Source organism: Kwoniella mangroviensis (assembly GCF_000507465.2).
Source record: "Kwoniella mangroviensis CBS 8507 chromosome 1 map unlocalized Ctg01, whole genome shotgun sequence".
NCBI classification, from domain to species: domain Eukaryota; kingdom Fungi; phylum Basidiomycota; class Tremellomycetes; order Tremellales; family Cryptococcaceae; genus Kwoniella; species Kwoniella mangrovensis.
In genome coordinates, this window is record NW_027062533.1 from 6,147,307 (window position 1) to 6,170,605 (window position 23,299).

At 46.2% G+C, this 23,299-nt stretch overlaps 9 protein-coding genes across 9 annotated transcripts; 2 read left to right on the top strand and 7 right to left on the bottom strand.

Annotated features, from left to right (window-relative positions):
• Window positions 1-198: 198 nt before the first annotated feature.
• On the bottom strand, window positions 199-2,812 carry I203_102293 (uncharacterized protein; the record flags this gene model as incomplete). The annotated part of the gene is made up of 6 exons (XM_065517059.1): window positions 199-677; window positions 760-1,189; window positions 1,255-1,421; window positions 1,496-2,333; window positions 2,403-2,703; window positions 2,763-2,812. The coding sequence occupies 6 exons, from the start codon at window positions 2,810-2,812 to the stop codon at window positions 199-201; spliced, it is 2,265 nt and encodes a 754-aa protein (XP_065373877.1).
• Window positions 2,813-4,099: 1,287 nt separating this feature from the next.
• Window positions 4,100-5,597, bottom strand: I203_102294 (uncharacterized protein; the record flags this gene model as incomplete). Its single annotated transcript, XM_019146803.1, has 3 exons — window positions 4,100-5,107; window positions 5,189-5,504; window positions 5,575-5,597. The coding sequence occupies 3 exons, from the start codon at window positions 5,595-5,597 to the stop codon at window positions 4,100-4,102; spliced, it is 1,347 nt and encodes a 448-aa protein (XP_019004336.1).
• Window positions 5,598-5,985: 388 nt separating this feature from the next.
• Window positions 5,986-6,443, bottom strand: I203_102295 (uncharacterized protein; the record flags this gene model as incomplete). Its single annotated transcript, XM_019146804.1, has 4 exons — window positions 5,986-6,021; window positions 6,087-6,164; window positions 6,224-6,296; window positions 6,358-6,443. 4 exons carry the CDS (start codon window positions 6,441-6,443, stop codon window positions 5,986-5,988), a joined length of 273 nt encoding a protein of 90 aa, XP_019004337.1.
• Window positions 6,444-7,432: 989 nt separating this feature from the next.
• I203_102296 (uncharacterized protein) lies at window positions 7,433-8,991 on the bottom strand (the record flags this gene model as incomplete). Its single annotated transcript, XM_019146805.2, has 7 exons — window positions 7,433-7,541; window positions 7,608-7,693; window positions 7,974-8,113; window positions 8,188-8,206; window positions 8,286-8,372; window positions 8,447-8,737; window positions 8,839-8,991. The coding sequence occupies 7 exons, from the start codon at window positions 8,989-8,991 to the stop codon at window positions 7,433-7,435; spliced, it is 885 nt and encodes a 294-aa protein (XP_019004338.2).
• Window positions 8,992-9,815: 824 nt separating this feature from the next.
• I203_102297 (uncharacterized protein) lies at window positions 9,816-11,087 on the bottom strand (the record flags this gene model as incomplete). Its single annotated transcript, XM_065517060.1, has 8 exons — window positions 9,816-9,930; window positions 9,997-10,082; window positions 10,149-10,288; window positions 10,350-10,368; window positions 10,429-10,435; window positions 10,487-10,515; window positions 10,572-10,865; window positions 10,929-11,087. The coding sequence occupies 8 exons, from the start codon at window positions 11,085-11,087 to the stop codon at window positions 9,816-9,818; spliced, it is 849 nt and encodes a 282-aa protein (XP_065373878.1).
• A 2,546-nt stretch (window positions 11,088-13,633) lies between these two features.
• I203_102298 (uncharacterized protein) lies at window positions 13,634-14,549 on the bottom strand (the record flags this gene model as incomplete). Its single annotated transcript, XM_019146807.1, has 4 exons — window positions 13,634-13,844; window positions 13,908-14,059; window positions 14,113-14,262; window positions 14,331-14,549. The coding sequence occupies 4 exons, from the start codon at window positions 14,547-14,549 to the stop codon at window positions 13,634-13,636; spliced, it is 732 nt and encodes a 243-aa protein (XP_019004340.1).
• An 846-nt stretch (window positions 14,550-15,395) lies between these two features.
• I203_102299 (uncharacterized protein) lies at window positions 15,396-16,592 on the top strand (the record flags this gene model as incomplete). The annotated part of the gene is made up of 2 exons (XM_019146808.1): window positions 15,396-15,791; window positions 15,858-16,592. 2 exons carry the CDS (start codon window positions 15,396-15,398, stop codon window positions 16,590-16,592), a joined length of 1,131 nt encoding a protein of 376 aa, XP_019004341.1.
• Window positions 16,593-17,218: 626 nt separating this feature from the next.
• On the top strand, window positions 17,219-17,973 carry I203_102300 (uncharacterized protein; the record flags this gene model as incomplete). Its single annotated transcript, XM_019146809.1, has 3 exons — window positions 17,219-17,647; window positions 17,708-17,755; window positions 17,824-17,973. The coding sequence occupies 3 exons, from the start codon at window positions 17,219-17,221 to the stop codon at window positions 17,971-17,973; spliced, it is 627 nt and encodes a 208-aa protein (XP_019004342.1).
• Window positions 17,974-18,099: 126 nt separating this feature from the next.
• I203_102301 (uncharacterized protein) lies at window positions 18,100-23,001 on the bottom strand (the record flags this gene model as incomplete). Its single annotated transcript, XM_019146810.1, has 9 exons — window positions 18,100-18,285; window positions 18,348-18,663; window positions 18,718-18,880; window positions 18,943-19,105; window positions 19,166-19,347; window positions 19,411-19,616; window positions 19,692-19,950; window positions 20,017-22,320; window positions 22,374-23,001. 9 exons carry the CDS (start codon window positions 22,999-23,001, stop codon window positions 18,100-18,102), a joined length of 4,407 nt encoding a protein of 1,468 aa, XP_019004343.1.
• Between the last annotated feature and the right edge of the window lie 298 nt (window positions 23,002-23,299).

Consider the following 23,299-nt stretch of genomic DNA (forward strand, 5'->3'; position numbering starts at 1 on the left):
ACTGATACGAGCTGAATGAAAATCAAGTTTTTGAATTTTGCGTTGCTTCTTGTGATTTCCGAGGACTCCTTTACCCTTTATACTGTATACCTATTTGTCGTACATGAATATGAACTTGAGGGGAGAATGATCTGCAGACCAGACTATAAAACCAAACCAGTCGTAACATCCGATATTCCCCCTTCCGATCTTATTGCTCTACACCTCTTTCCATCCTTTGCCATCTTGACTCCTCCTTGATCCATCCCCATCCGTAGTCGACGAGATAGGTTGACCAAGGTCGAAGGTTTTAGGATCTGCTGTTGACCTTGTGATATCGTTGATATTCTCTTTGTGTTCAGTTTCAGCTTTATCCTCCTCATTACCCAAAACGAATTGTGGTCTTTCTACCTGATCTTCTACCTGTCTAGAACCGTTATTGTTCTCTTCTTCTTCATCATTGTCATCGTCGTCCTCATTATCTCTCGCTCTGACGTCTTCAGGTCGTAGGGCATCTAACATCCTCTCCGCACCGTCCGGTAGAGTAGGTGCGATGGATGGAGCGAGGACCGATCGAGCGGTTCGGGTTGTTCGTACGGAAGCGGCTCGAGATGGTACTCTCGCTAATTCGTTTTCCGCTGCTGGGGCGTCTACCGCAGACGATTCGGGAAGCGCTAACCTCAATAGAGAAGTGTATGCTATATTCATCAATCGCAATAGTCAACTTTAAGAGAATCCATACTTTGAATTCTTCGATACGAAAGGGAAAAAAGGACTTACGTTGTCTACAGACTGGACAGTACCAACCCTTGACCTTCTTCTTTCTCCTCTCTCTTCCTTGCGTGGTGGTTCCACCAGCAACTTGAGCGGTTGTGTTATTGCCACTACCACTACCGCCCGCACCTGCGCCAGTACCTGTACCAGTGGCTGTAGCGTCTGCTCCGGTATTATTTTCTGCATCCTCCCTTCGACCCACTTTGCCGCCCGCACCATATTCGACCATACCTACTGCACAGTCCCGACAGACCACCAAATGACGACAGGGGAGTAAGACGACGTCCCTTGGCGAGGTCAGACAGACGATACATTCATTAGGTGTTGATGCGTATGGATCATCTTGAGTGGGTGGGTATTGGGTATTGGAAGTAGATGAGGTAGAAGTGAATGATAGACCATATATCTCCTTGAGGAGGAAAGTGTGCGAGCCAATCTAATGAATGACCAGATCGTCAATACAAAGTCACATCGATTGAGTTAATTACAAATTGGACGTACGACCGCCTCTCTCCTTGCTACTTTGACCACCCAGACTCTCTTTCCTGGAAGTTGACCTTGTTCAGGTGGTTGAGTGGTATTGGTTGTGGAAGCGTTGTTGTCCGTCACCCAAGTACCACTTATAAGTATATGAGTGAGTTGAGCGTTCTTTCTTGGTAATGGTTCGCCTAAAATATGAAGCTTGTCAATATCATCCGTCCAGTATCGGATGGCTAGTTGTCGAGTCGCAAATCGAACTCACCTTCAGGTCCGACACCGTCAATCCGAATTAACAACCTCATTCCTTTTTCTACTGTTTTCTTTTTCTCATTTGCGTTCTCACCATCTGCTTGGTTCTCGCCATTGGCTGTAGCGATCGGTTGACCATTCGCGTCGAGTCGATTGGTCATCTCAATACCCGTTGCAGCTTCCAGATCTTGTTCCCTATTTCTCCTGAATAAACCCCTTCGCCATCTACTACCACTTGTCGGCTCTTCTCCTGGAGGTGTTGTGACAGGTTCAGGTACGGGTACATTCTGAACCTCATTGTTAGCCACGGCGGCAGCAGCTGCTGCATCAGTTTGTTGTTGCTGTTGTTCTTCGATTGGGATGATAGCATCACTGAGGTCCAAAGCGGAAGTATGAGGTAAAGTGAAAGATTGATTAAAACCACCTTGATGCAATCCCGAGTAAATAATCTTAGGTTCGTTATCGTGATCCTCCACTATGCTTTCTTTACCTTCTACGACACCCTCACCGTCGACATGAGCAGCAGGTGTACGAGGAGTGGGGTAGATCTCCAATTGTACTCTGACCAAAGGAGTCGTAGCATCATACTTGAATGATAAAGTGTGCAGAGGAGGAGCGTTGATTATTTGCGTTTGGACTGAATCTCGCTTGAAATGACCTTGACTTGAATTCGCACCTGAAATAGAATTTCGGGTGGGTGATGAGGTAACAGCTGCTACAGTGATATCTTCTTCGGGCGCTTCATCGAGCGATGATCTACCTTCTTCGATTGCATTCTCGATCTGATGCAAGAGCAAAGTGGGTCGTTTCAGATTGACCAATGCTTGGAGGGTCGTAGTGGCGTGTAGACCCTATACGACAAATCAGCATTTGAAGACTCCCTCGGCGATTACGCTATCGCCAGTGGACCGATCTCTCACCTCTTCATTCTTACTTCTCTCCACCCACTCTTTCACCTTCTCCACCCCAATCTCCTGGTTCTTATTCTCCGTCCAACCAGGTTCGTCGTCCTCACCTACGTCCGGTCCGAAGATCGTCTCTCTCCTTCTCACATTCTTATTATCCTCTCCAGCGCCGTTGTTGCCGTTATTGTTGTGAGTATGATTATGGTTGAGATCGACTACCAGGGTCTGTTGAACTGGTATGGTAGTGACCACGGGCCTTCTTGAGCCAGGTAAGAGCGAGGGGGCACGTAGTCTACCAGATCGAAAGGGTCCAGAACTATGTGGGCTGGATGTATAAGCATGTGTATGAATAACGATGCTGTGGGAACAACTCACTATGCATTGGTGTACCACCCCGAGGTGAGTGTGTTTGACGATGTGGACATAGTCGCGGGAGATCAAACGGAGTGATGAAAATCTGAGATATGACAGACAACCAAAATGGCTACAAAGTAAAGAATCAATAGGAATGAGGGGTGACTAACAGTCGTTGTCGATGGTGAGCTGAGAGAGTACGAGTAGAGTGGGTTTTCGGTCCGGCGAATAGGTGGGTATCCGATGACCGAATAACGAATGAACGAATAGCTATGATTGATTCCGACACAGCCTTGGCGATCTACCAGTATATGGATGAGCGACTGATAGTGATGGGCGATGACGAGTGATGATGGGATATGATACGATGGACGTTGTGTTCAGAAGCCGATGAAAGGAGATTCAGTTTCAGTGGCCAGCCAGTATGAGTATAGAAAGGAAATAACGATTAGCCCGTTTTGCTAGTGAGTCATTCTCACTCCCATTCCCCGTTAGACTGCAGGTGTGCAGTGGACTTTCCGCCACTCCATCCATATACAACTATGAGCCCCCGCGCCTCGCCCTTCCCTTGTGCCCGGCTAACATCTAACATTCAGTTGATACGCTGATACTCGGGGATCGAGGGGAGCGCTTATCCTGATTTCTGGATGTGGCACTTGCTCTGTCTTGGCTTCTCTGAAATTTTTGCATACCCCTCCAACACAATTAGCTATATCCATTCAGACAACTCATGTATCCCTCTTCTTCTTCATTCAATGAGATCTGATCTGCAAACCATTTGACAAGGAGCAACCCAGCGATAAGGGCTCGGTCGGTTTTCAAGGAAATCTCGAAATCAATGTATGAGATGTGGCACTTCACGCGGTCAAAAAACTTAAATGATGACATGTTTAGACTCATGATGTGAGTTGAGAAAGAAATTCGAACGCAGGTCTGTGACGGATACACGGATTACTCTAGTAAAAGGCGAGAGTATTATTCGATACTGTGTCCAACACCCTGCTAGGGAGAAGTGGGCATTTTGAAGATATATATACCCATCTGCCAAAACCCCTTAATGCTGGTTCGGAGCTGAAACTGAAATTCTATGAGACATGTAGTTCGTCTAGGTCCATCAATTGTGGTAGACATGCTTCACCCTTGATTTGAAGTGGGGCATCGATTCTGATTCATGGACCCTGTGGAAGGGGCACAAGAAAAGCACTTCTACAGATATGGGCCTTGCACCTGATTCACAGAGACGTCTATACTGGTTCTGCTCAACAGAAATACATGCAGGTGACATACAGAATACAAAATCGGAAGAAAGAATAATAGGCATAGACCGAGTACACATTTATAAATACTTGAGGAATGCCCTAGATATCCTTCAGCAACCCCTTCCCAGCTCTTCGCGATAAAGTCTCTGAAAGGTTCATCCCACTTTGTTGCTTGAAGAACCCAGCACTAGCTTGTTCCTGTCCGTACTTGGCCCTCATCTTCTCATCCCTCTCTGACTCCTTCCTGTCTTCCTCGGCTCGCTGAGCTAGCGTCTTGGTTCGCTGGTCGTACATCTCCGTAGCTGAAGATTGCATAGCTGCTAGTCTTGCTGCACGCATGTCGTCTAGTGATTGTCCGTTTCCATTACCGTTGGCCGAAGGAGGTTGCGGGTGTGAACGGGATGAAGTCGTCGGTCGATCAGCCATGTCCAGCGCTGAGGGTCTGGATGGATGAGGTTTGATATCTCTAGATTCGGAAGGATACTGTCGAGGAGGTGGGATGCGAGGATCGTCCCGATCGCCGTCTCGGTAGTCATTCCGATGTCCATTGCGATCTTCATCTCGTCTATCCCTTCTATGACCATCGATGTCATCCCTTCGTCTATCCCTATCATCTCGACGATTATCCCTATCATCCCTGTACCTTACTCTTGAATCATCGTCTCTTCTTCTATCTCTATCATCTCTCCTGGCAGGACTCTCATCCCTGTATCTCTTCCTCGATCCATAATCCCGATCGTCCCTTTCTCTTTTTGGTGAAAACGATCTTGACCTATCTCTTCGTCTATCGTACGAATCTCTTCGATGTCTTCTATCTCTTTCATCTGAATAATCAGATCTTGGTGATCTCTTATCCTTATCATGTCTCTTCGACCTCTTTCCCTCCTTTTCTGCCTTCTTCCTGGCTTTTCTTTCTTCTTTACTCTCTTTCTCCTTCTTCGCAGCCTTGAGTTGTTTCCTAATATCAGGTCGGTTCATCAATGCTTGTAGCGCAGCTTGCTCCTGTTTCCTTATAGCCAATAACGGATCTTCACGTATCTTCGAGGCGGTATCCCTCGCTGAATTGGCATTTTGTACAGCTATGAAATCTTTATGACTTGCTCCGACCTGTATCCCAGACATAATCAATCCCATTAGCAAATCACCCTCTACATGATGGTAGAACGACAAGCAGTATAAAGTACTTACATCTTTGTCACCTCTAGCTAAAACTTCATCCACCCTCTTCTTACCCAACAAATACTCTTCCATCTCCCTCTCTCCAATCTTCTGTCCACCTAACGCACCTCCCTCATTCCCCGGAGCAGCATACATCCAGTCCATCTTTTCCACCCTCTTCTTCCCCGTTGTAGCCTCTTGCAATCTCTGCAATTCAGCCAACTGCCTTTCCTCCTCTCGCTCCTTCCGCAATTGAGCCAACATCTTCTTCTCCTCATTGGCGGATTTTTCAGCTTTCCATACTCGCTCTTGATTCACTAGCAGCACTGGGTGCCAGGACTTTTTCCTATATAAATGAGATGACTGGTCAGCTGCTTGTCCCCTATGAGAAGAACGAAAGAGACATGGTTCCTTACATGTTTAGATCACCACCACCCATTTTGACGTTCTTGCTCCTGTGTTACTGGCCGAGCCGATAAAGTATATAGTACGTGGTGAACAGACAGCGGCGACAGATAGGTCGTTGCTGGATGAGTAAGCTGAATGTAGGAATAGATGGATGACTACTCATGAGAGGAAAAACAAAGTAGCGAAATAAATTACGTGCACTGGTGCAAAGATGCCAAGGATGCAGTGGCGATAACGTCCAGGAATAGGCGCGAGCACTTCCAGTCAAAACCGATGCCTAATTGGTTCCTTCATACTCGCTCACCAGAGGCATTGAATTTGCACACGCACGGGGTATCAGTATGGCTTAACTATGCATACATGAAATGACTATTGCTACATTGAAATGCTTAACAGACAGACAGGACCACAGATTGTAATTATGCTTCTACATCAATACCATTTTCGGAAAGAACCTACACACCACCGTACGATGAGCATCTGTACACATCAAACTCGAGGATTGCGAGAAGTCACTTACTTGTTTTGAATGAGCTTTGGCCTCCTCGCCGACGTTGGGGTTCTTCAAAGTAGCTTTGTGTCCACCAATGACGTTGCCCTATATCATGATATCAGCTAGAGCAAAACGAGTATATATAGAGATATTGTTATACTCACGTCGTTCTTGGGTCTATCGCCTTCAGCGGCTTCAGTCTCCACGTCACCAGAGTTCTCGATTTCGTCTACGACTCTGTTCATCCTTTGGGTCAGCATTCATATATACCGAAGATGCGATGAGGGACTGTGCTCACTGTTTGGAGTGATCCTTGGATTCCTGAGGAACGCTATCGTTGTTGATAGCGGCTTTGTGGCCTCCGGCAACTTGTTTGGCAGACATTGTGAATAAGTTAAGTTGTTTGGTCTGGGTTGGGTTGATACGAGTGAGAGTGGATTTGTTGTGTTTGTTGTTGGGAGAAAACTCCACTTGGAAAGCCCTCGAGACAAGAGATTATATACCCTTTTTGTGCATGTAGTATTCGTACAACTATGATCGATAACTGACTGGGATGATGTCTTGTATCCGTGAATATTACAGCAGAACCGGATCGGGTTCGATCACCTTTGAGGAAAATGACGATGGACAATGACTGGTTATGCAGTTGACCGCATTCGATAACCGGAATGGCTTATATCCATTCGTCATCTTAGGCGATTAACATTACCTATCCAGAAGCCTGAGAATCGATCGTTTCGATTCACCCTACGATTAGATGGTATTTGCCGATCGATTGTTGGAATTTCAGGGGAGCCCGGATGGTAGTTATTGCTGGTTTGAGCTAAAATTACGGATTATCAAACAGACCCTTCATTCTGAGGATTGACGCAAGGTTGAGAACATTACATACGCAGTGATTTTATAGAGATCGGCATTTGCTCATAGCAATAAACATAGAGACAGAAACAGAGACAGAGGTAACCGATCCCCATGATATGTTAAAAATTCCGAAATCAAACATGACATTCTCAGGATCTGTCATTGTCTAACGCGACGATGAGAAGATCACTGCGCGATCTGCATCGTCTCTAACACAAGTGTGACTACGGCGATTCCCTGTTATGCAGAAGAGACAAATCGGTTATTTATCGCGCTCAAATCTCGATCCAGTGGAGATGGGTCATCGAAAGTGGAATTATTCCCGGCAGTGTATACATGCCAGCAAGAGAAGCCATCATCGGGAGGTCACAGAAGGAGAAATCATGGCATTCAAAAGTCCCAAGATAATAAAGATAAAAGTGGTATGTAAAGTTACTGTACTGACGATTGTCGATCCAGTCTCCGCTGGAAGAGGGTGATACGTGGAGTTCATCAAAATATTGTGTGCCATTTTACTGACACTTTCCATCGACCAACTTCAAGCCCTTCTTACAAGCTGATGCTACACACTGTCCATTGACGCAAGTGGATGCTCCGAGCGCAGCGCCGATGTTTGTACAGCTAAGCACGAAAGCGAATACCTGTAAGCAAATTTTGTATATGAGGCAAGTGAAAATTTTGACATACTCCTGTCCGACTACGGCAGTGGCATTACCGTACTGACCGTACATACATCCTCCACAAGATTCCAATTCGGAGTGAATATTGAGACACTGATTGGCGCCATCAGAGAAAATGTCTTATTTACCCAAAAAACAACATTTCGATGTCTTATATACCCAGTTTTCAAAAAACAGGTCTAATATACCCAGTTTTCAATCTTATCCTGAGATATATCCCGAGATTTAGTACCTGATTGAACCTTATTATGTCCATCATTATCATTATTATCCATGCATGATCATCTGAAATGGACCGGTCTATATTTCCCATCTTCTGATGGCGCAGCTTCCGAAGTCATTATACCTTGGATGGGTTGGCATTCGTACTGACCTCGTAATTACCAGAGTGCCCACCGACATTACAAGCTGTCAATCCATACGGACAGTACTCTGTTCTTCTTGCAAGTTGTTGAGCCTTGAACTCCCGGATTTCTCGGGACGTCCTTCTTGAGAGACTCGAAGCTTGTGCGTCTAAATGTCGTGATCAACATCCCAATTGATCAGTCTCTTGTTTCCCCTACAATATCCGTATGTGTCGTACTCACCCGCTGAATGGTAGAACGTCTATGAGTTATGAACGTACACCAACCTGATCAGTTTGTGTCTATCCCCACGGAGCTGCACAGCTGGGACGGGAGCTTACAAAGTACGTGTTTATTGCGCAAGTAACGGAGTTCCCGACCATTTCCAACCCTCCCGCCGCACAGTGACAAGTATATGTGGCAGCGCCCTGCAGTATGTTATCACACAGGTCAATCAACTGAGGTGCGACGAGAATGAGGCCCAGCTCGGAGTCGTTTTTACAGTATCTCTGAAAGTGGCCAAAAATCCACTTGCACATTGACTCAAACATTCTTTCGGGTTATTGACCTCCGTGTCCACATATCCATCATCTTTATATCCAGCTGAGTCCAAACATCCCAAATTCGAAAAGGAGGTTTTGGTAACTCTGACTTGCAGGGATGAACTGGAGTCACACGCTTTATCTGTTCCAGGGGTCATGTAATATCCAGTAGGGAAATATTGAGAACATGAACAAGTGGTGGTATCGGATTCGAAGGCCGAGAAAGGACATCCAACACTTCCACAAACAGTCTGCACGACATAAATCGTTATATACAACCAAATCATATTAGTATACTGATGACAGATTGAGTAGAAGATCAACATGATATCACAGAGGGAAGGGGACGTACGGAACATGAGAGCGAATCGTCGGCTGGAGGAGTTATTTGAGCAGAGAATGCACCATTCTTGTAGCATCCTACGAACAATCCGTCCGCAATGACATTTTGAGCGAGAGTGAGAAAGGTGAAAACACCGACAGGAGCGAGGTAAGGAGCAAACATTGTTGGGACGGTATGATGATCTCGATTGGGTGACGAATTTCTTATAAGTGTTCTCAAACAACTGAAGTCGATGCATGTATCAGAATGAGGATTAATCAGTAACATGATGTATTTATAGCAGTTCCGTCCGTGAGTCATTACCAGCGAAATGAAAGGACATAAACAAGGCAAACAAGTGCAGTAAGAATAAAGATAAGGAAACCAATATCGTAAATGAGGATTCTTGGGTTTTAGAGCCACGCATACCTTTGCAGGATTCCTCAGGCATCATCAGAGAGAATCACTGGGATTCTCAACCATGTTCACGTACTATAGTCGAGCTTTGTCATATGGGACAGGTTCCAGCAAAACTAAGGTTACCACTGTCAATAACAAAGGTGAAAACCTTCGGTGAGTCTCCCTTGTCATTATTGGGTGATCGTCCGTTCCTAATGTTCCCATCCGGAGGGGTATGAAGCTCAACGTTTGAGTCACCTTAGGTGAAAGATGGTTTGTATGGTGCCACATTTTACGGGAGGATGCAAACATAAAGGTGGCCGCTGATGGGATTTGAAATATCGCATATCAATGCTGACCGAGTCTCATCACGAGTGATACTGCATTCCATCACCGAGAGGAAAGGTCCGGTACAGGTAACTACCACAAGAATACCGATGCTGTCTGTCTTCCGATTTGGTAAAGGGGAGGATGGCATCACAAAAACCCGAAAACCCAAATTTGTACCTAAGTAGAAAAATACCCGTCCATACTAATCATATGGGGCCTGTCCGATCGGTCTGCCGAGGAAGACCGACTCTTCCGTTGCCACTCGCTCGACACAGGCACTACTTCTTTTGACATTTACCGCCTACCAGAGCCAGCCCTTTCTTGCATGCTGATGCTACACATTTCCCATGGATGCATGACGATGCTCCCAGAGCAGCTCCAGTGGTGGTACAGCTGTCACAACGGCATTAAAATACAGTCCATCTGATTATCATGAAGAGGAGCAGAAGAAGAACTCACTCTTCACCAACCACCGAAGTGTGGTTACTATATTGGCCGTAAAAACACCCACCGCAGGACTGGAGCTCGGTATTGGTATCGAGGCACTAAATCATGGGCACCACATCCGATCAGCATTGCCCACAGGGAGTCACGAAGCGATACAAAGCTACCTCATAGTTGCCCGAATGTCCATCCACGTTGCACGCTGTCAGGCCATATGGACAATACTCTATCTCCCGCTTGAATCTCCTAGCCTGAAGCTCTCTGAGATCACGTGCTCTCCTTCGAGTCAAGCCTGAAGCTTGAGCCGCTGTTCATGCATCGTCAGAGGCAAGGCATTCCTCGCAATGGTGGCGTGAACCAACACTCACCCTGCGAATGATAGAATAACTGTGACAAGCGGGAGATGGTCAGTCTGGTGATCCAGGCCCAGGCGAGAATTCGACTCACGAAATAGCTGGACGCAGATCAGGTCACCGAGTCACCTGTCGCTACTAAATCATGCGACTGACAATGACAGGTATAATGTCCATTTTGCTATTGAAGTAGACTTCCTGTTTAGTCTGCTATTTCTCTGAGCGTGAAAGACTTACGGAATTCGCAATGTACGTAGCTCCATAAGCACCATTACAGTTCCTAAAGCAATCTTCAGGGTTGAGCACGAGAAAGTCATTCCACCCATCCTCTGCATATGTGACACTATCGACGCATCCTGTACTCATAAAAGATGTTTGGGTGACTCTGACATTCAGATCACTGGGCGATTCACAAGCTGCATCGCTCCCTGACAACAAGTAATATTCTTGTGGATAATTGTTGGAGCAGTAACATAGGAATTCATCGTCCTTCCAAGCTGAATAGGCGTATCCATCGTTTCCGCAAAATGTCTGTAAACATCGAAATCTGATGGTCAGTCAAGATGTACAGCTGTGACACGGTGAGAGACTTACTGAGCATTCTAACGAGCTGCTAGGTGCGTCCTCCTGCTGAACTGTGAAAGTGCTACCGTCATTCTTGTAGCATCCCGAGAAAAGGTTGTCCGCGACTACTTGCTGGGTCAAAGTGAGGAAGGTGAATACGCCCACAGGAGCGAGATAAGCTGAGTACATCGTTCGAAGGGGTATAGGCTTGAGAGACGTTAGTGAGGCTACTGGCTTGGCAGATATGCTAGACGTATGTATCGGTGAGAACTCTTCACTCGAATGTAGGCTCTATACATATAATGGTCATATCGCATGGGGCGGATAATGCAGAAATCTAAACAAATCAACAGGACAAAACACCATACCGTAATCTCGAGAGTTATGGGTGTTATCCTAATTTACATGATAACTAAAATACCTGGAATATTACCATATCATTTCGACTTCAAGTATACAGTAAATCCCTCCAAGAGACCTTTTACGACAGATCACCATAAGAGGGATAATAAACAAAACGCACTTAGCGCGGTAACTTACGGACAGGATTACGGCATAGAACACCTTGGGTTTGGGTTGTTGATCTTCCGTTCCTGAGTTCCCGTGAAGCCAAACAATCGTGACTTCCTGCTAGGTGAAGATGTAGCCAAGGATAGGGCACTGGTGGTTCGTTCATTCCTTGTTCAGACGCCCCAAGATACTCAACAACGAATATAGCGACCTCAATACCATCTCAGCGAAGCGGCAAGCGTCGGCTTCGTTTCAATTCGAGACATAGGGAAAAGGGGAGATGAGTCAAAGAGTGGCATCATGGAATTCCAAAATCGTGTATATAACCAAAAGAAAGTCCATTATGAGATGAAGCTTTATCATATATTGTCTGATGATCGTCCTCCCGAAAAATCCCTTGATGTGATACCTGTCAACCAAAAACTAATGCACGTCTATTGACATGTTCCAACCGCCAATCTCAACCCTTTCTTACAAGCCGACGCGACACATTTCCATTGACACGAGTTGAAGCACCAAGAGCCGCACGCGAGGCTGTACAACTGCAGTGCGAGGATTAGTCCTGTCCTTACTCTCGCCCATCATTCTGCGAAAAAAAGAGGGACACTGACTCTTTGCCTGCAGTATCGCTACTATTGCCATACCGACCTTGCGTACAAACACCGCATGACTTGAGCCTCGGTCGATAGGTCAAGACACTGTTCAGATTCAGATCAGCAGGTCTAATGTGGCCCAGATAAAGCCACTGAACTGACTAGATGATTTCTCGAATAGCCTTCAACGTTACAAGCTTTCAGACCATAAGGTCAACAGTCGACTTCTCGTCGTCGCCTTCTGGCTTGGGATTTCTTGGTTTCTCGAGCTCTTGTCCTCGGAAGACCTGACGCTTGAGGGGCTACGGAGGGCATTTTACCATGATCACATCAGTATAGGACAAATGAGCATGAGGACAAGAAACGTGGATTATCTACAGAACGATAGAAGGTCTATGCAAAGTATGTAGCACGTTAGCGACAAAAGCTAGGATATTGGCGATGGGCCGGTCACTCACAACGCAATAACCACCAGAACAAGTCACGCTGTCTCCTACTCAAGGTAGTCCACCTTGCGAACAATGGCACGTATATGTATTGCTCCCCCATAGCATCCTTTCAGAATCAGTCCATATTCTGTGCGAAGGAGGAAATATGGGCTCATATCAGCTCCTGCGAAAATTGCGATCTCGGCCTCAGGGCAATTTTGTACACATTCGCCGACATCGAACACGGTGAAAGCTGAATTCCCGTCGTTCTGATTGTTCACACTATTCCTACAACCCAGATTTTCGACTCAAGTCTTTGTAACCCGGACACTGAGCTGAGTCTTGTCGGCACAGCCTGCAATCGTGCCCGATGTGATATAATATCCAGCAGGATAACCGCTGGAGCAAGAACATGTCAATGAACTCTGTTGCCATCCCAAACAGTTGTTCCATCTGCACCACGATATGTCTGCAGAAAGATCTAACAGTCTAACTAAGCGAGAGAGAGAACCAGTAATCACTCACATAGCATTCGAGGGAAATTTCAGAATCGTCCCCTTGGGGTAGTCAAGAAGATGCCGCCATTCCTGTAGCAACCAGTGAACGTACCATCGGCCAATACTCTTTGACTCAAGGTTGGGAAGATGACGACACAGATTGGAGCAAGGTAGGAAGAGAACATACTATTCGAAGTGATACGTGAGTGACCCACTGGGAGATGGTAATGAAGAAGTGAATGGATTGGTACGAAGTGTGTCTTGAAGGGGAGGGTGTCCGAACCTTCTTATATAGCCTGTCCTGGACTTCCTGTCCTCGACGACCAAACATTCAGACGTAAACGGATCAAACGCTTTCATGAAAATTTTGGCAGCCTATGCCATGACACCAAAAGGTGTGATTCCAGCGCTATTCTCCAAGCATCAACATCTCTCAGCCTATGATTTGAACAACGGTACTGCACAAGTGGAACCGAGCAAAGATATCTCGCAAATCAGGCTGGTTTCAAGTTGACACGGATACATCACGGTTATTTATGCGGAACTTGCATATGACGAAGCATACTTGAGGCATACGCTTAGTGATATATGTTCGTTTCCGCTTCATTAACCCAGATTTAACACCACACGAGTGGTGGTCTCCAGTATCATCTTCATGCAAGTGTTTACACACAAAGTTTCTGAGGTATCTACTGATCTATTCACATCTAAGCGAGATACTCCTTTACCGCTCGATCTACAGCACCCTTGTCAGGTTTGATATCCCCACTGTCCACACCTTCGATAACTCTCTTAAGTGCGATTGATTCCGAAACGGTTTCGGTCTTGAACCACACTCTGCCATTTAAGCCCACTGCAATCTCGAACGGAATTGTAGCTGCTAAAGTTGGGAGAACGATGAATTTGGGATTGAGCAGACTAGATCACATGACAGGGTCAGACGCATCATTGAATATTTGAAGCAAGAGCAGATATACTCACTGTCGACATAGTTGAAGCGAACACGATACCACCAAACCTCCCTTCAATTCACCGAAACCTTCTGCTTTGCCTGTGTTAGGATCGATACATTCTATCTCAGGCTCCATATCTCTGTTCGCAAGAGCTACTCGAGAGTACACCAAGGTGCCCACCTATTTAAGTATGTCTGAGCGATATCTTCGAATGGATCACGAGGTGAACTCACCTTGAGATTAGGTTTACTCCTCTTCGTTGCACCCTCGAAAGCCAATCCATCTAACTGGGCCATCTGGGATGAACCCAGGTCGACTCTATATCCTTCAGCGTGTCGGGCAATGATTGTTCCGAGGACCATATCCTTTTGAGCGGGTATATACTACATGAATATGGGTTTCCTTGAGTATAGGTATTGAAAAAGGAATTATACAAAACCGATCGACTCACCCTTTTCGACCTGCCTTCAACCCAGAACTGCTCGCTCCTTTCTTTGCCTTTCGCCGAACTCATCAATCCCAGCTTAGTTGATATGATTGAGGGGACTTCATCGGAGGACGGTGCTGGAAGACGTGAGGAGGAGGGTGCTAGACTAGGTCCGAGGACTACCGATTTGAATGATGAAGGTAGAGAGATGGAGTCACCGGGGAGTACGAGTGTTGTAGACATTTTGATTTAAGCTTTGCTTGGCGCTGGTGATGTGCGTCGATCTGATCACTAGTAACAATCGAGCTGTCGCGGTTATTTGTCAGACAAGCGAAGTGAGAGAACATCGAAAACGAAGACGAAGACGACGATGATCTGTGAAGGTGAGGATCGAAGAAACGTCTGAACGACTGAAGCAGATTGCGCGAAATTTGCTTCCGGCGGAACATGGTATTCGGTGGTGGAGGACAGCACCTTACAGGCCACCTTCACATAAGTGCATCTATCACTCTTCATCGAGTATATGGATAGCATGCAAGATGTGGGCCAGCATAGCAGAGATCTTGAGTGACTGATTTCATCGTGAGTCTAGCGTTCGCAGCCCCCTGATGTTGAGTGTCTCCTTCCTGATCCAAGGTACACCCCTGTTCAGTTTGACCTTCAAACCGTTACATTGACGTCACTGCGTATCTGCGTTTCGTCAATCGTATGGGCAATGTCGAGACCCGAGACTGGTAGATCATCACGACGCATGCAGCACGGAAATGAGCGTGACGCCATTCCTCCGAAGTCAAACTCGCATGTATCCGTGCGCACCTCGATTCCAACGACCCGCGATCATCCTTTATGGCTCCACTGCTGCTCTGCAGCCTGGACTAGGCGTTATCGGTCCTCTTTTCAGCCGTGGAGTGGCTCAAAGGAAAGGCCATTCGGGGTTCGAAGGTCATTTTGACTCGATCTAAGGGGATATATACCTGTCAGACCAAGGCGAACCTGCTTTATTTCCCTCTTTGCCACTTCCTTAAATATTCACGTTGCTTCACAACAATAACATAACATCAATCACAACACATAGCTAATCGGCCCAACATGGCTCTTGTATCCACTCATGCACCTACAACCCTCAATCCATCAAGTATGGGTGGTCACTATGCAGATACCACTTCTGAACTCTTCAATACTGATGGAACTTTTACTGAAACTGCCAAAGATGAAATTGCCTCCGAGGGATATCGATTACTCAGTGAGATCGCCAACAGCGCCAGCGATCTTGAACCCGAAGACACCTCCCAAATCATGCGTGATAGGGTCAGAAGAACGATTTTCGATAGAGAGGATCTCGCCGAAGATCCCACCTTGGACTCAAGGCTGAGCTCTTGGGCTTCAAAAGATTCAGACGCTGCTTCTAGAGCTACGGCTGCTTATAACGAATTGATGGGAAAGAGGGATCTTTTCAGATTAGCCCTACACGGCGTTATGGGTCCAGTGAGCTCTTCTCTTCTTTTGTTGGTCCCGTGTCATATCTATAGGCTGATCGGTATACCTTTGCAGGCTGAGAAACCTTCTTTGGGCGACGGCAACGGTCCTTTGCCAAGCAGCTGGACGAGTAACTCCATCGCTCCTCCAGGCCATGCCGAATACCCGAGTGACGAGACGTGGACTACTGAACAAGGGAGTAGAGCACTTGTTCCCCGAACTGTCAAGTCCGCTGAAGAGATGGAAGATGAGCTTGCTACGGGGTACAACCAAGTCGGTATTCCCACTCATCTTCTCCAAAATCTCAGAAGGACTGAAAAGACACCCCATCCTATGGCATTGACCACTGTCGGTCCTTCGTTTGACGAAGATACCCTTGTTCCCTATACGGGAGCAGGAGATATACTCAATGGCTTCCAACACACTGACACTCCAATTCGAACAACCCCTCCTGCCACTTCAGGATATTCTATTCCTAGAACCGCCGTTCGAAGAGGGCACAGCGGACAAGATGTACCCACTGCATTATCAAGAATCGGTCAAATGTGGCAATCGATGGTCTCTCAGATGGATCAAGATCGATCCGAAGCCATCGAATGGAGACAAGATCATCCTGATGGAGGTATGACTGAAGGCGGTGATGCTGAAGAAGTCACTGATGACGGTGAAAAAACTCAAGTTAGCTACAGGACTGGCCGATTCAGGAACGGCTCTTTCTCGTCTTACACTTCAATCTCTACTTCTGGTGGACCAGCTGGAGCTCTGCCTCAAGGAATGAACCCCATGATGAGAAGTATTCTCCCTTCGTAATGGACAATTAACAGGGATAAAGCTGCTACATTCATGATGTCCCGCACAATCTGTTGATAGATAATTCTACGACAAACAGTGATTGACCAAAACCTTTGCAGGGAAATACTGAAAACAACCATTTTTGTAGTTTGGAACAATTCTAATACTGTTAATACACATGCATTGACTACGTTTCTGAGAGCGGCCTTCGTGGTCTCGAGTAACTTACTCTTTCTTGTGACATAGGGATGTGCTTGCATACTGCCCACATCGCATCGATCTAAACCTGCGAGATGTTCATTCACCTTGTTGGTATTCTCGATCAACCTGCATTCGGTGGCCAAAATCGCTATCAGAGGGTTGGGTGTCACTTCTCTGAAACGTATCATCTTATCCTAGCCGAGATAACCAGCAAGGACACTTAGAAGAAAGGTGATGATGCTGGAACGAGTCGGAAGACTCAATAAAGGATCGTTCAATGTATATATGACGTTTGATGTTAATTTAAACAGCATATATAGTATTGCCTATCTCGACCTTGCCACCACTGATCATCTCCATTCCAAACCATTCACAACTCAGCGCCATCCACTCGCCACTCACCAACCTACTAAATCATTCCACACAATCACCACCAAACAACGATGTCGTCCTCCATCGAATCACGAGCTACCGACCTCCTACCTCGTATCGCTTCAGCATCAGGCATGTGGGCCTCCGACCAATCCGATTTCCGCGATGCCGTCCGGTCACTAGGTGATTTCAAAGATTATTTTTCGGGATGTAGTCAAAACGATATGCAGTACTTCGCCTGTAAAGCGGCTCAAGGACTTTCATTGTACGGCGACGTTCCTCCCGAATTGGCGAGAAGGGCTCGAGGGGGGTATGACGAGACTAAAGTCAGTTCTCAAGCTAGAGATTTAGAGAGAAGTGTGCAAAGTATCGTGTCGATCTTTGCAGATAAACTCTCAGGTATCGATCTTAGGCAAGATGAAGGGTTGAAGAGGGATATAAATGGGTTGATTGAAGATGCATGTAGAATCCAATTTGGACGGGAGGATGAGTCCACTTACGTGAGTATTTTCCCAAACACGAGAATTAGCGGATACTGATTTGAAGTGGGTTTGCTGTAGTACGATAATGGAAGTTTCAGCGACGATGAGTCATTTCGGTATAGCAGTGTGAGTATTTCAAAGTTAGCCCGAAGTTACTTCGATGTGCAGTACTGATGTCATACTGTGCTACACAGAGCAATTCTGGTCGCAGTAGTGACAGGAGCTCTTGGAGTTCTCATGATTCACAATCCTCCAGGAACAGAAGGTCCGGTCGATACTCCGATTCTTTCGATTCAAGAAATTCTGCCTATTCAGCTCCTCCCTCAACTGCCGCAGCGGCTTAGACTCGACATCCTCATCGTTGCCCACAGCCCAACGTCTTTGCTCCAGTTCCCATAGTTGTTCATAGTATCATCCCATTTGGATGATCATTAATGCATTTGTGTTGAACTCATCGTTAAAATCACAATTTATAACTTCTCCAAACCTTTTATCCTTCTCTGTACCTCTTCTCTCAATACCTTCACTTTCTGCTGCACGTTCTTTTCTTGTTTCTCATCGCCTTCCTTCGAGGCAGCTAAGACTCTATCTATAAGGTTGTAAGGAAGGTTGGAAACGTTGGATTTGCCCTTGGGCAGCAATTCAGGTGGTGTTGCCTATACCATACGGTCAACCCATTGCCTTCGTCTACGAGTGAGATAGAATGCTCAATACTCACCTTTCTCACCAAATCGATAGTCCATCCTAAGGCCTCTTCCACCCAACCGTATTTCAGCGCTTTACCAATCCAAGCTTCGGGATCCCTGTCCATCTCCCACTCCGATAACCATACAGGCATCTGCCACCCTTTCTTCTTATCTTTGTTCATCTCAAACAATGTATCAGCCACAACTTGTCGGTACTTCCAATTCGTTCTAGACGAATCATGTCGGGATAAAGAGGTTTGGAGATATTTGATCGATAAAGCTGATGGTGAGCCTCGAAGTCGTGCGGTAATAGGGGACGATTGCAAGAAGGTTGCAGCGGAAAAGTCACTATGCTCGAGCGTTAGCATAATGATCCTTGAAGATGGAACACACGATTCTCACCCATTATGCTCTGACAGACGTGATAATTCCACACATCGCGCTGCAAGAGCCTGGAACAAGTCTGTCATGTCCACCTGCAAGGACGATGCAGCCGATTGGGCGATGTCGAACGTTCCTCTTTGGATGAACAAGCCGACTACCTCTTGCGGAGAGACGGTAACACCTGCAATCCTATCTCAGCTCATTTGTCTCTTCCACACAGTAAGCCCGACAAGTTCCACTTACCGTGCTCATGCAGATCGGGTATGTGACTCGACAGCCTCAACTGAGATAGAACAAGTGTATATTCCATCTCGATATCGGCAAGCGAGATGATATCAACCGGTCTTTTCTCGTTCGTAAACTCTTCTTCCGGTATGTAACTAGATACTTTCCTTCGTTTTATCCCCTGTACCATATCCGTCAGACTAGCTGAACACATTTATGTAAAGCACGTAGGAACACTTACACGTAAAGCTTTACTTGGTGCTCCAGGGACTGAAACCCATGCATTACGTTTCTCCACCAACGAAAGAGCATTGATAGCCGCGAGGTAACTCCTGGCTTGCATAGCTGATAGTTCGAATGCGGGGATTTTCGAACTCTTGCCTTCGGCAAACCGTCTTCCCTGGAGATACATGATCTCACCAGCTACGATAATAATGTCAACCACCTATGTCAATCAAGTTCGGAGATGGGATACGTAGCACTTACCGCTCCTGTAATCTCCCCTAGCGATATGCCATGAATATAACACCTTGTAGTAATTAGGGAATCTCAGTGGATCAGAATTTCTCGCTTTAAATCGTAACATCTCCTCGACATCTTTCTGAAATCCAATGAATCCTAACGAGTTAAGTCGTCCGACTTCGTTATTCTCGCACATCACCGAGATGAGTTGACCAAGGAAGTCTCGTTTCCTGTGCAGAAAAGCACATCAGCAAATCAAATTTCGACGTCAGACAGCTCTGAAAGACGAATGAAAGGGCACTCACAGATCCAAGAATGGTAGACTTGTCAAAGTTGAGTATGCATCTTCGTATCTTCCAAGTGCGATACTAGCTAAGAAAACCTTTGTCCACAGGTCTTTGGTCGAGGCGATATCCTCTTTGTTTGACTGGATAGCAAGCTGACCAAAGTATACTACGGGTTCATCCGCACCTTGTTCGTCGAAGACACGACATATATGGCGGTGATACTCGCTCAGTCCGTTGGGTCCTGATGTAGCAGGCAATATCGGCGCAAGTGATCCATCTGACATAACTCATAAAAGCAAGCGTCAAGCCAGACAAACAGAAAAAGCAGGTATCAGCAGCTCACCTTTACATCCAGCAGCAGCTTTTTCCAAGAATTTCACAGCTTCTTCTATCATCCCACATTCCAAATAGGCTCTTCCTTTGACATACGCTATCCCCGCAGAGAGGGGGTACATATCGGTGAAAGCTCCAGCAAGCTGAGCATGTCCATCTATCAATATCCTATATCCAAGTTGAAGATCGGATTTTCGAGCTCCGACATCCGTCTGATCAGCCTCAACAATGTTGATACCAGATACAAAGGCAGAGGTAGTTTCGAGCAGTCGATTGATAGCACCAGGGGTGACTGATTGAGGTATTTGTTTTGCAAGTAAAGAATGAACGAGTGAATATCCAATATCGTATATGTCCGAATCTAATCCTTGATCTTCTTCACCTTCTTTCATTCTCAAACTTCCGAAACCCTCAGCTAAGACGTCATCTCCTCCATTGACTTTCCTCTTATTTGATCGCTTGGTCTTACTTCGCTCTCTGGCTTCTTCTCCTGTCTGATCACATACCCATTTTAGGACTTTGTAACGATGGAATACCACCAGAGCTCTAGCAAGGATCTCGATCAGTTCTTCACCCTCGTCATCTTCATATGAATGATCACGAGATTCGAATGTATGGAAGAAAGTGACAAGCAATACGTTTCGAGCGAGGTTGAAGCGAGATTCGATAAATTGAGCGATGCTCGAAGTGAGAAGAGCGTTACCAGATCCGGACCAGCTGAGTTCGTCGAGAGTGGATGCTGAAAAGGGGAAAGAAGTTTGCTGTAGGATATTGAGGGATTCATCCAATCCTCGAGTAATTGAAGAACTCTCCGATAATATACGCCTGACAGATACTCGATCTTCTTCAGCAAGCGATTCTTCAACAAACTCGTCCCATATACCTCCGGCGATCGTTTCGGGGGGTTCATGAGTGACCGTCGCAAGTCCTTCAGCAGTTGTATTGACAAAATCATCCAGAGCAGTACCAGTGTCTTCCGTAGCATCATGACCTTTCAATATACTGCTGATGAACGATCCAGCCATCGAAACGGCAATAGCTGAAGTTCGCGCTTTTGGCGGACCGAGAGCAGGGTACAATTTTCGTACAGCACCTTCAGATAACTGCAAGAATTGATTTGGATCGATTTCGGATTTACCTAATCTGTCCACCAATCCTACTACATCAGTCGGTACAGAGGTGGAAATTCCCTCTCGAGTCAGGACGAGCATATCTTTATCCAGTAAAGTAGTGCTGATCGGCCATCTAGCTTGTTTGTCGAGATCACGGACGTTGGACCATACTCCCAGCCAATCTATCTTCAACTTCTTTCTATAAGCGTCCACTACCGGTGCACCTGTCTGAGGGCTGTACTCCATCTCGATCTGACTTCCTACTACGCCGCCAAACCTTTTCGACAGCGACGCAAAGGAAATAGCGATCTGTTGAGCTTGATTTTTTCGAGAGAGTTGATGTATATAGTCTTCCAGAGCTGTTGTAAGTGTGAGTATGGAGAATCGACCGGGGTGAAACAAGTGTTGAATGAACGCAGCGGGGATATCTCCATTATCTTCTGGATCAGCTGGATTGGGTAGGTCAGAGCTAAGGATCTTATCGAAATATGCTGCGTCGAAATTCTCTTCATCGTTTGGTGAGGTAACTTGCTGCCATTCCGACAGCAGAAGAGCATCGTTCGTTTCGATATAGGTAGTGAATTGGAATATATCGTCCATGGTGAGGGTTTCACAGAAGGTCGACCCTTTCTTATCCCATGTAGCCCATAGTTTCCATCCACCATCTATTCCTTCCGCCTTCACTGGAGGTAAGATTTCGAAGCCCCGTAATTCAGCACCAGCAGAAGCTGATGAACAAGATTTGTCTCCAGCGGGTGACAGATCGCTAACGCTATGACTCGAGGTGGAAGCTCGATACACAACGAAAGCCCCCGCGGAAGATGAGCTATATGGTGTCGATGCGAAGGCGATGACGAGGTGAGAATAACGTGAGGCGGAAGATGGATGAGGTATAACACGAATCATATTCACCGAACCATCTTCGATGATAGTTGAGCTGGAACCTTCCTGAGAACCTCTGACTATCAATTCTTGCGATGTGGATCTAACGTCTACTGTTCTAAGACAAGCGCCGGTCGAAGCGTTCCATGTCCTCAATTTTCGATCTCGAGAGAGCGTGTATAAGACTGGAATATGATCATGATGGTGATATTGAGCGAATGAGATGATTTGTTCGTCTGTATTAGCAGAACGGGAGAAGAGGGAAGGAAGACGGAGTCTTGAAGATGCTCTGTGGTGAGTAGCAGTCCAACGACCAGAATCTAACGTACAATAATCAGACATAGTTAACATATCACGCAGACGGTCAACTCACCTGATGACCAGTGGCCAGATCTAGTAACCCTCACTATTCCCCCGTCACCTCCTCCTAAGACTATGGTATTCTCATCTAAAGGAGTCCAAGCACTGATGCCACTACATGCTCCTATGACATCTTCTGGTACTTCCCATTCCTCATACCAATCGTCGTTCCCCTTCGTGGTGAAGACGAACCTGTCCTCAGTACCAGGTCGGAACGTTCCAAGAGGAAAATTCAATCTGTAAACCACGTTCGCTTGAGAGACAACTAGGACGAAAAGCCTTTTATCTCTTTTGGAGACTGTTATACATCCTTGAGCTAGAGGGCGTAGTCGTTCAGGAAAGAATATCCTAATTATCTCTGAGCCATCCAATCCACGAGGTCTAGCTTTACTTATTACCGGGTTGAAAGACCGTAGTTCCAAGACGTGCCCGTTGTAGATACTCCTAGCGAGGATGTTGGTTGACTGATCGTGGATGGCCGAGACAGCGTGGTCGGGATGCAATGGTTCAGCATAGTCTTCATCTGTCAGAGGGACAGCTTGATAGGACAGTATACGAATTTCTGGTATGGCATTGGGTATCGAGGGAGGAGGAGAAAGGTGGGCGTGAACGAGGTGATGGGGTATATATGTGTTGGGCATGGCGACGAGCGACGAGAGGGATACGGCAGTCGCTTTTTGCTAGCACCAGGAGCTTCGTGTCCGGGAGTAGCTCTTGAAGATGCTGTGTGGACTGAGAGTGATGATGATAGTGTAGGTTGATGAGAGATGGGTGGATGATATGTAAAAGAAGAATCGACCAAGAATTTGAGATTGTCAACCGCGTTTTCAGTGTGTTACTACCAAGCGTCAAATAACTGATACTGAGATTCATTGATCCCTCTTTTCATCCCTTGCATTTCCTCCTCAATCATAGCTCGACGATCATGCATATCAGCCT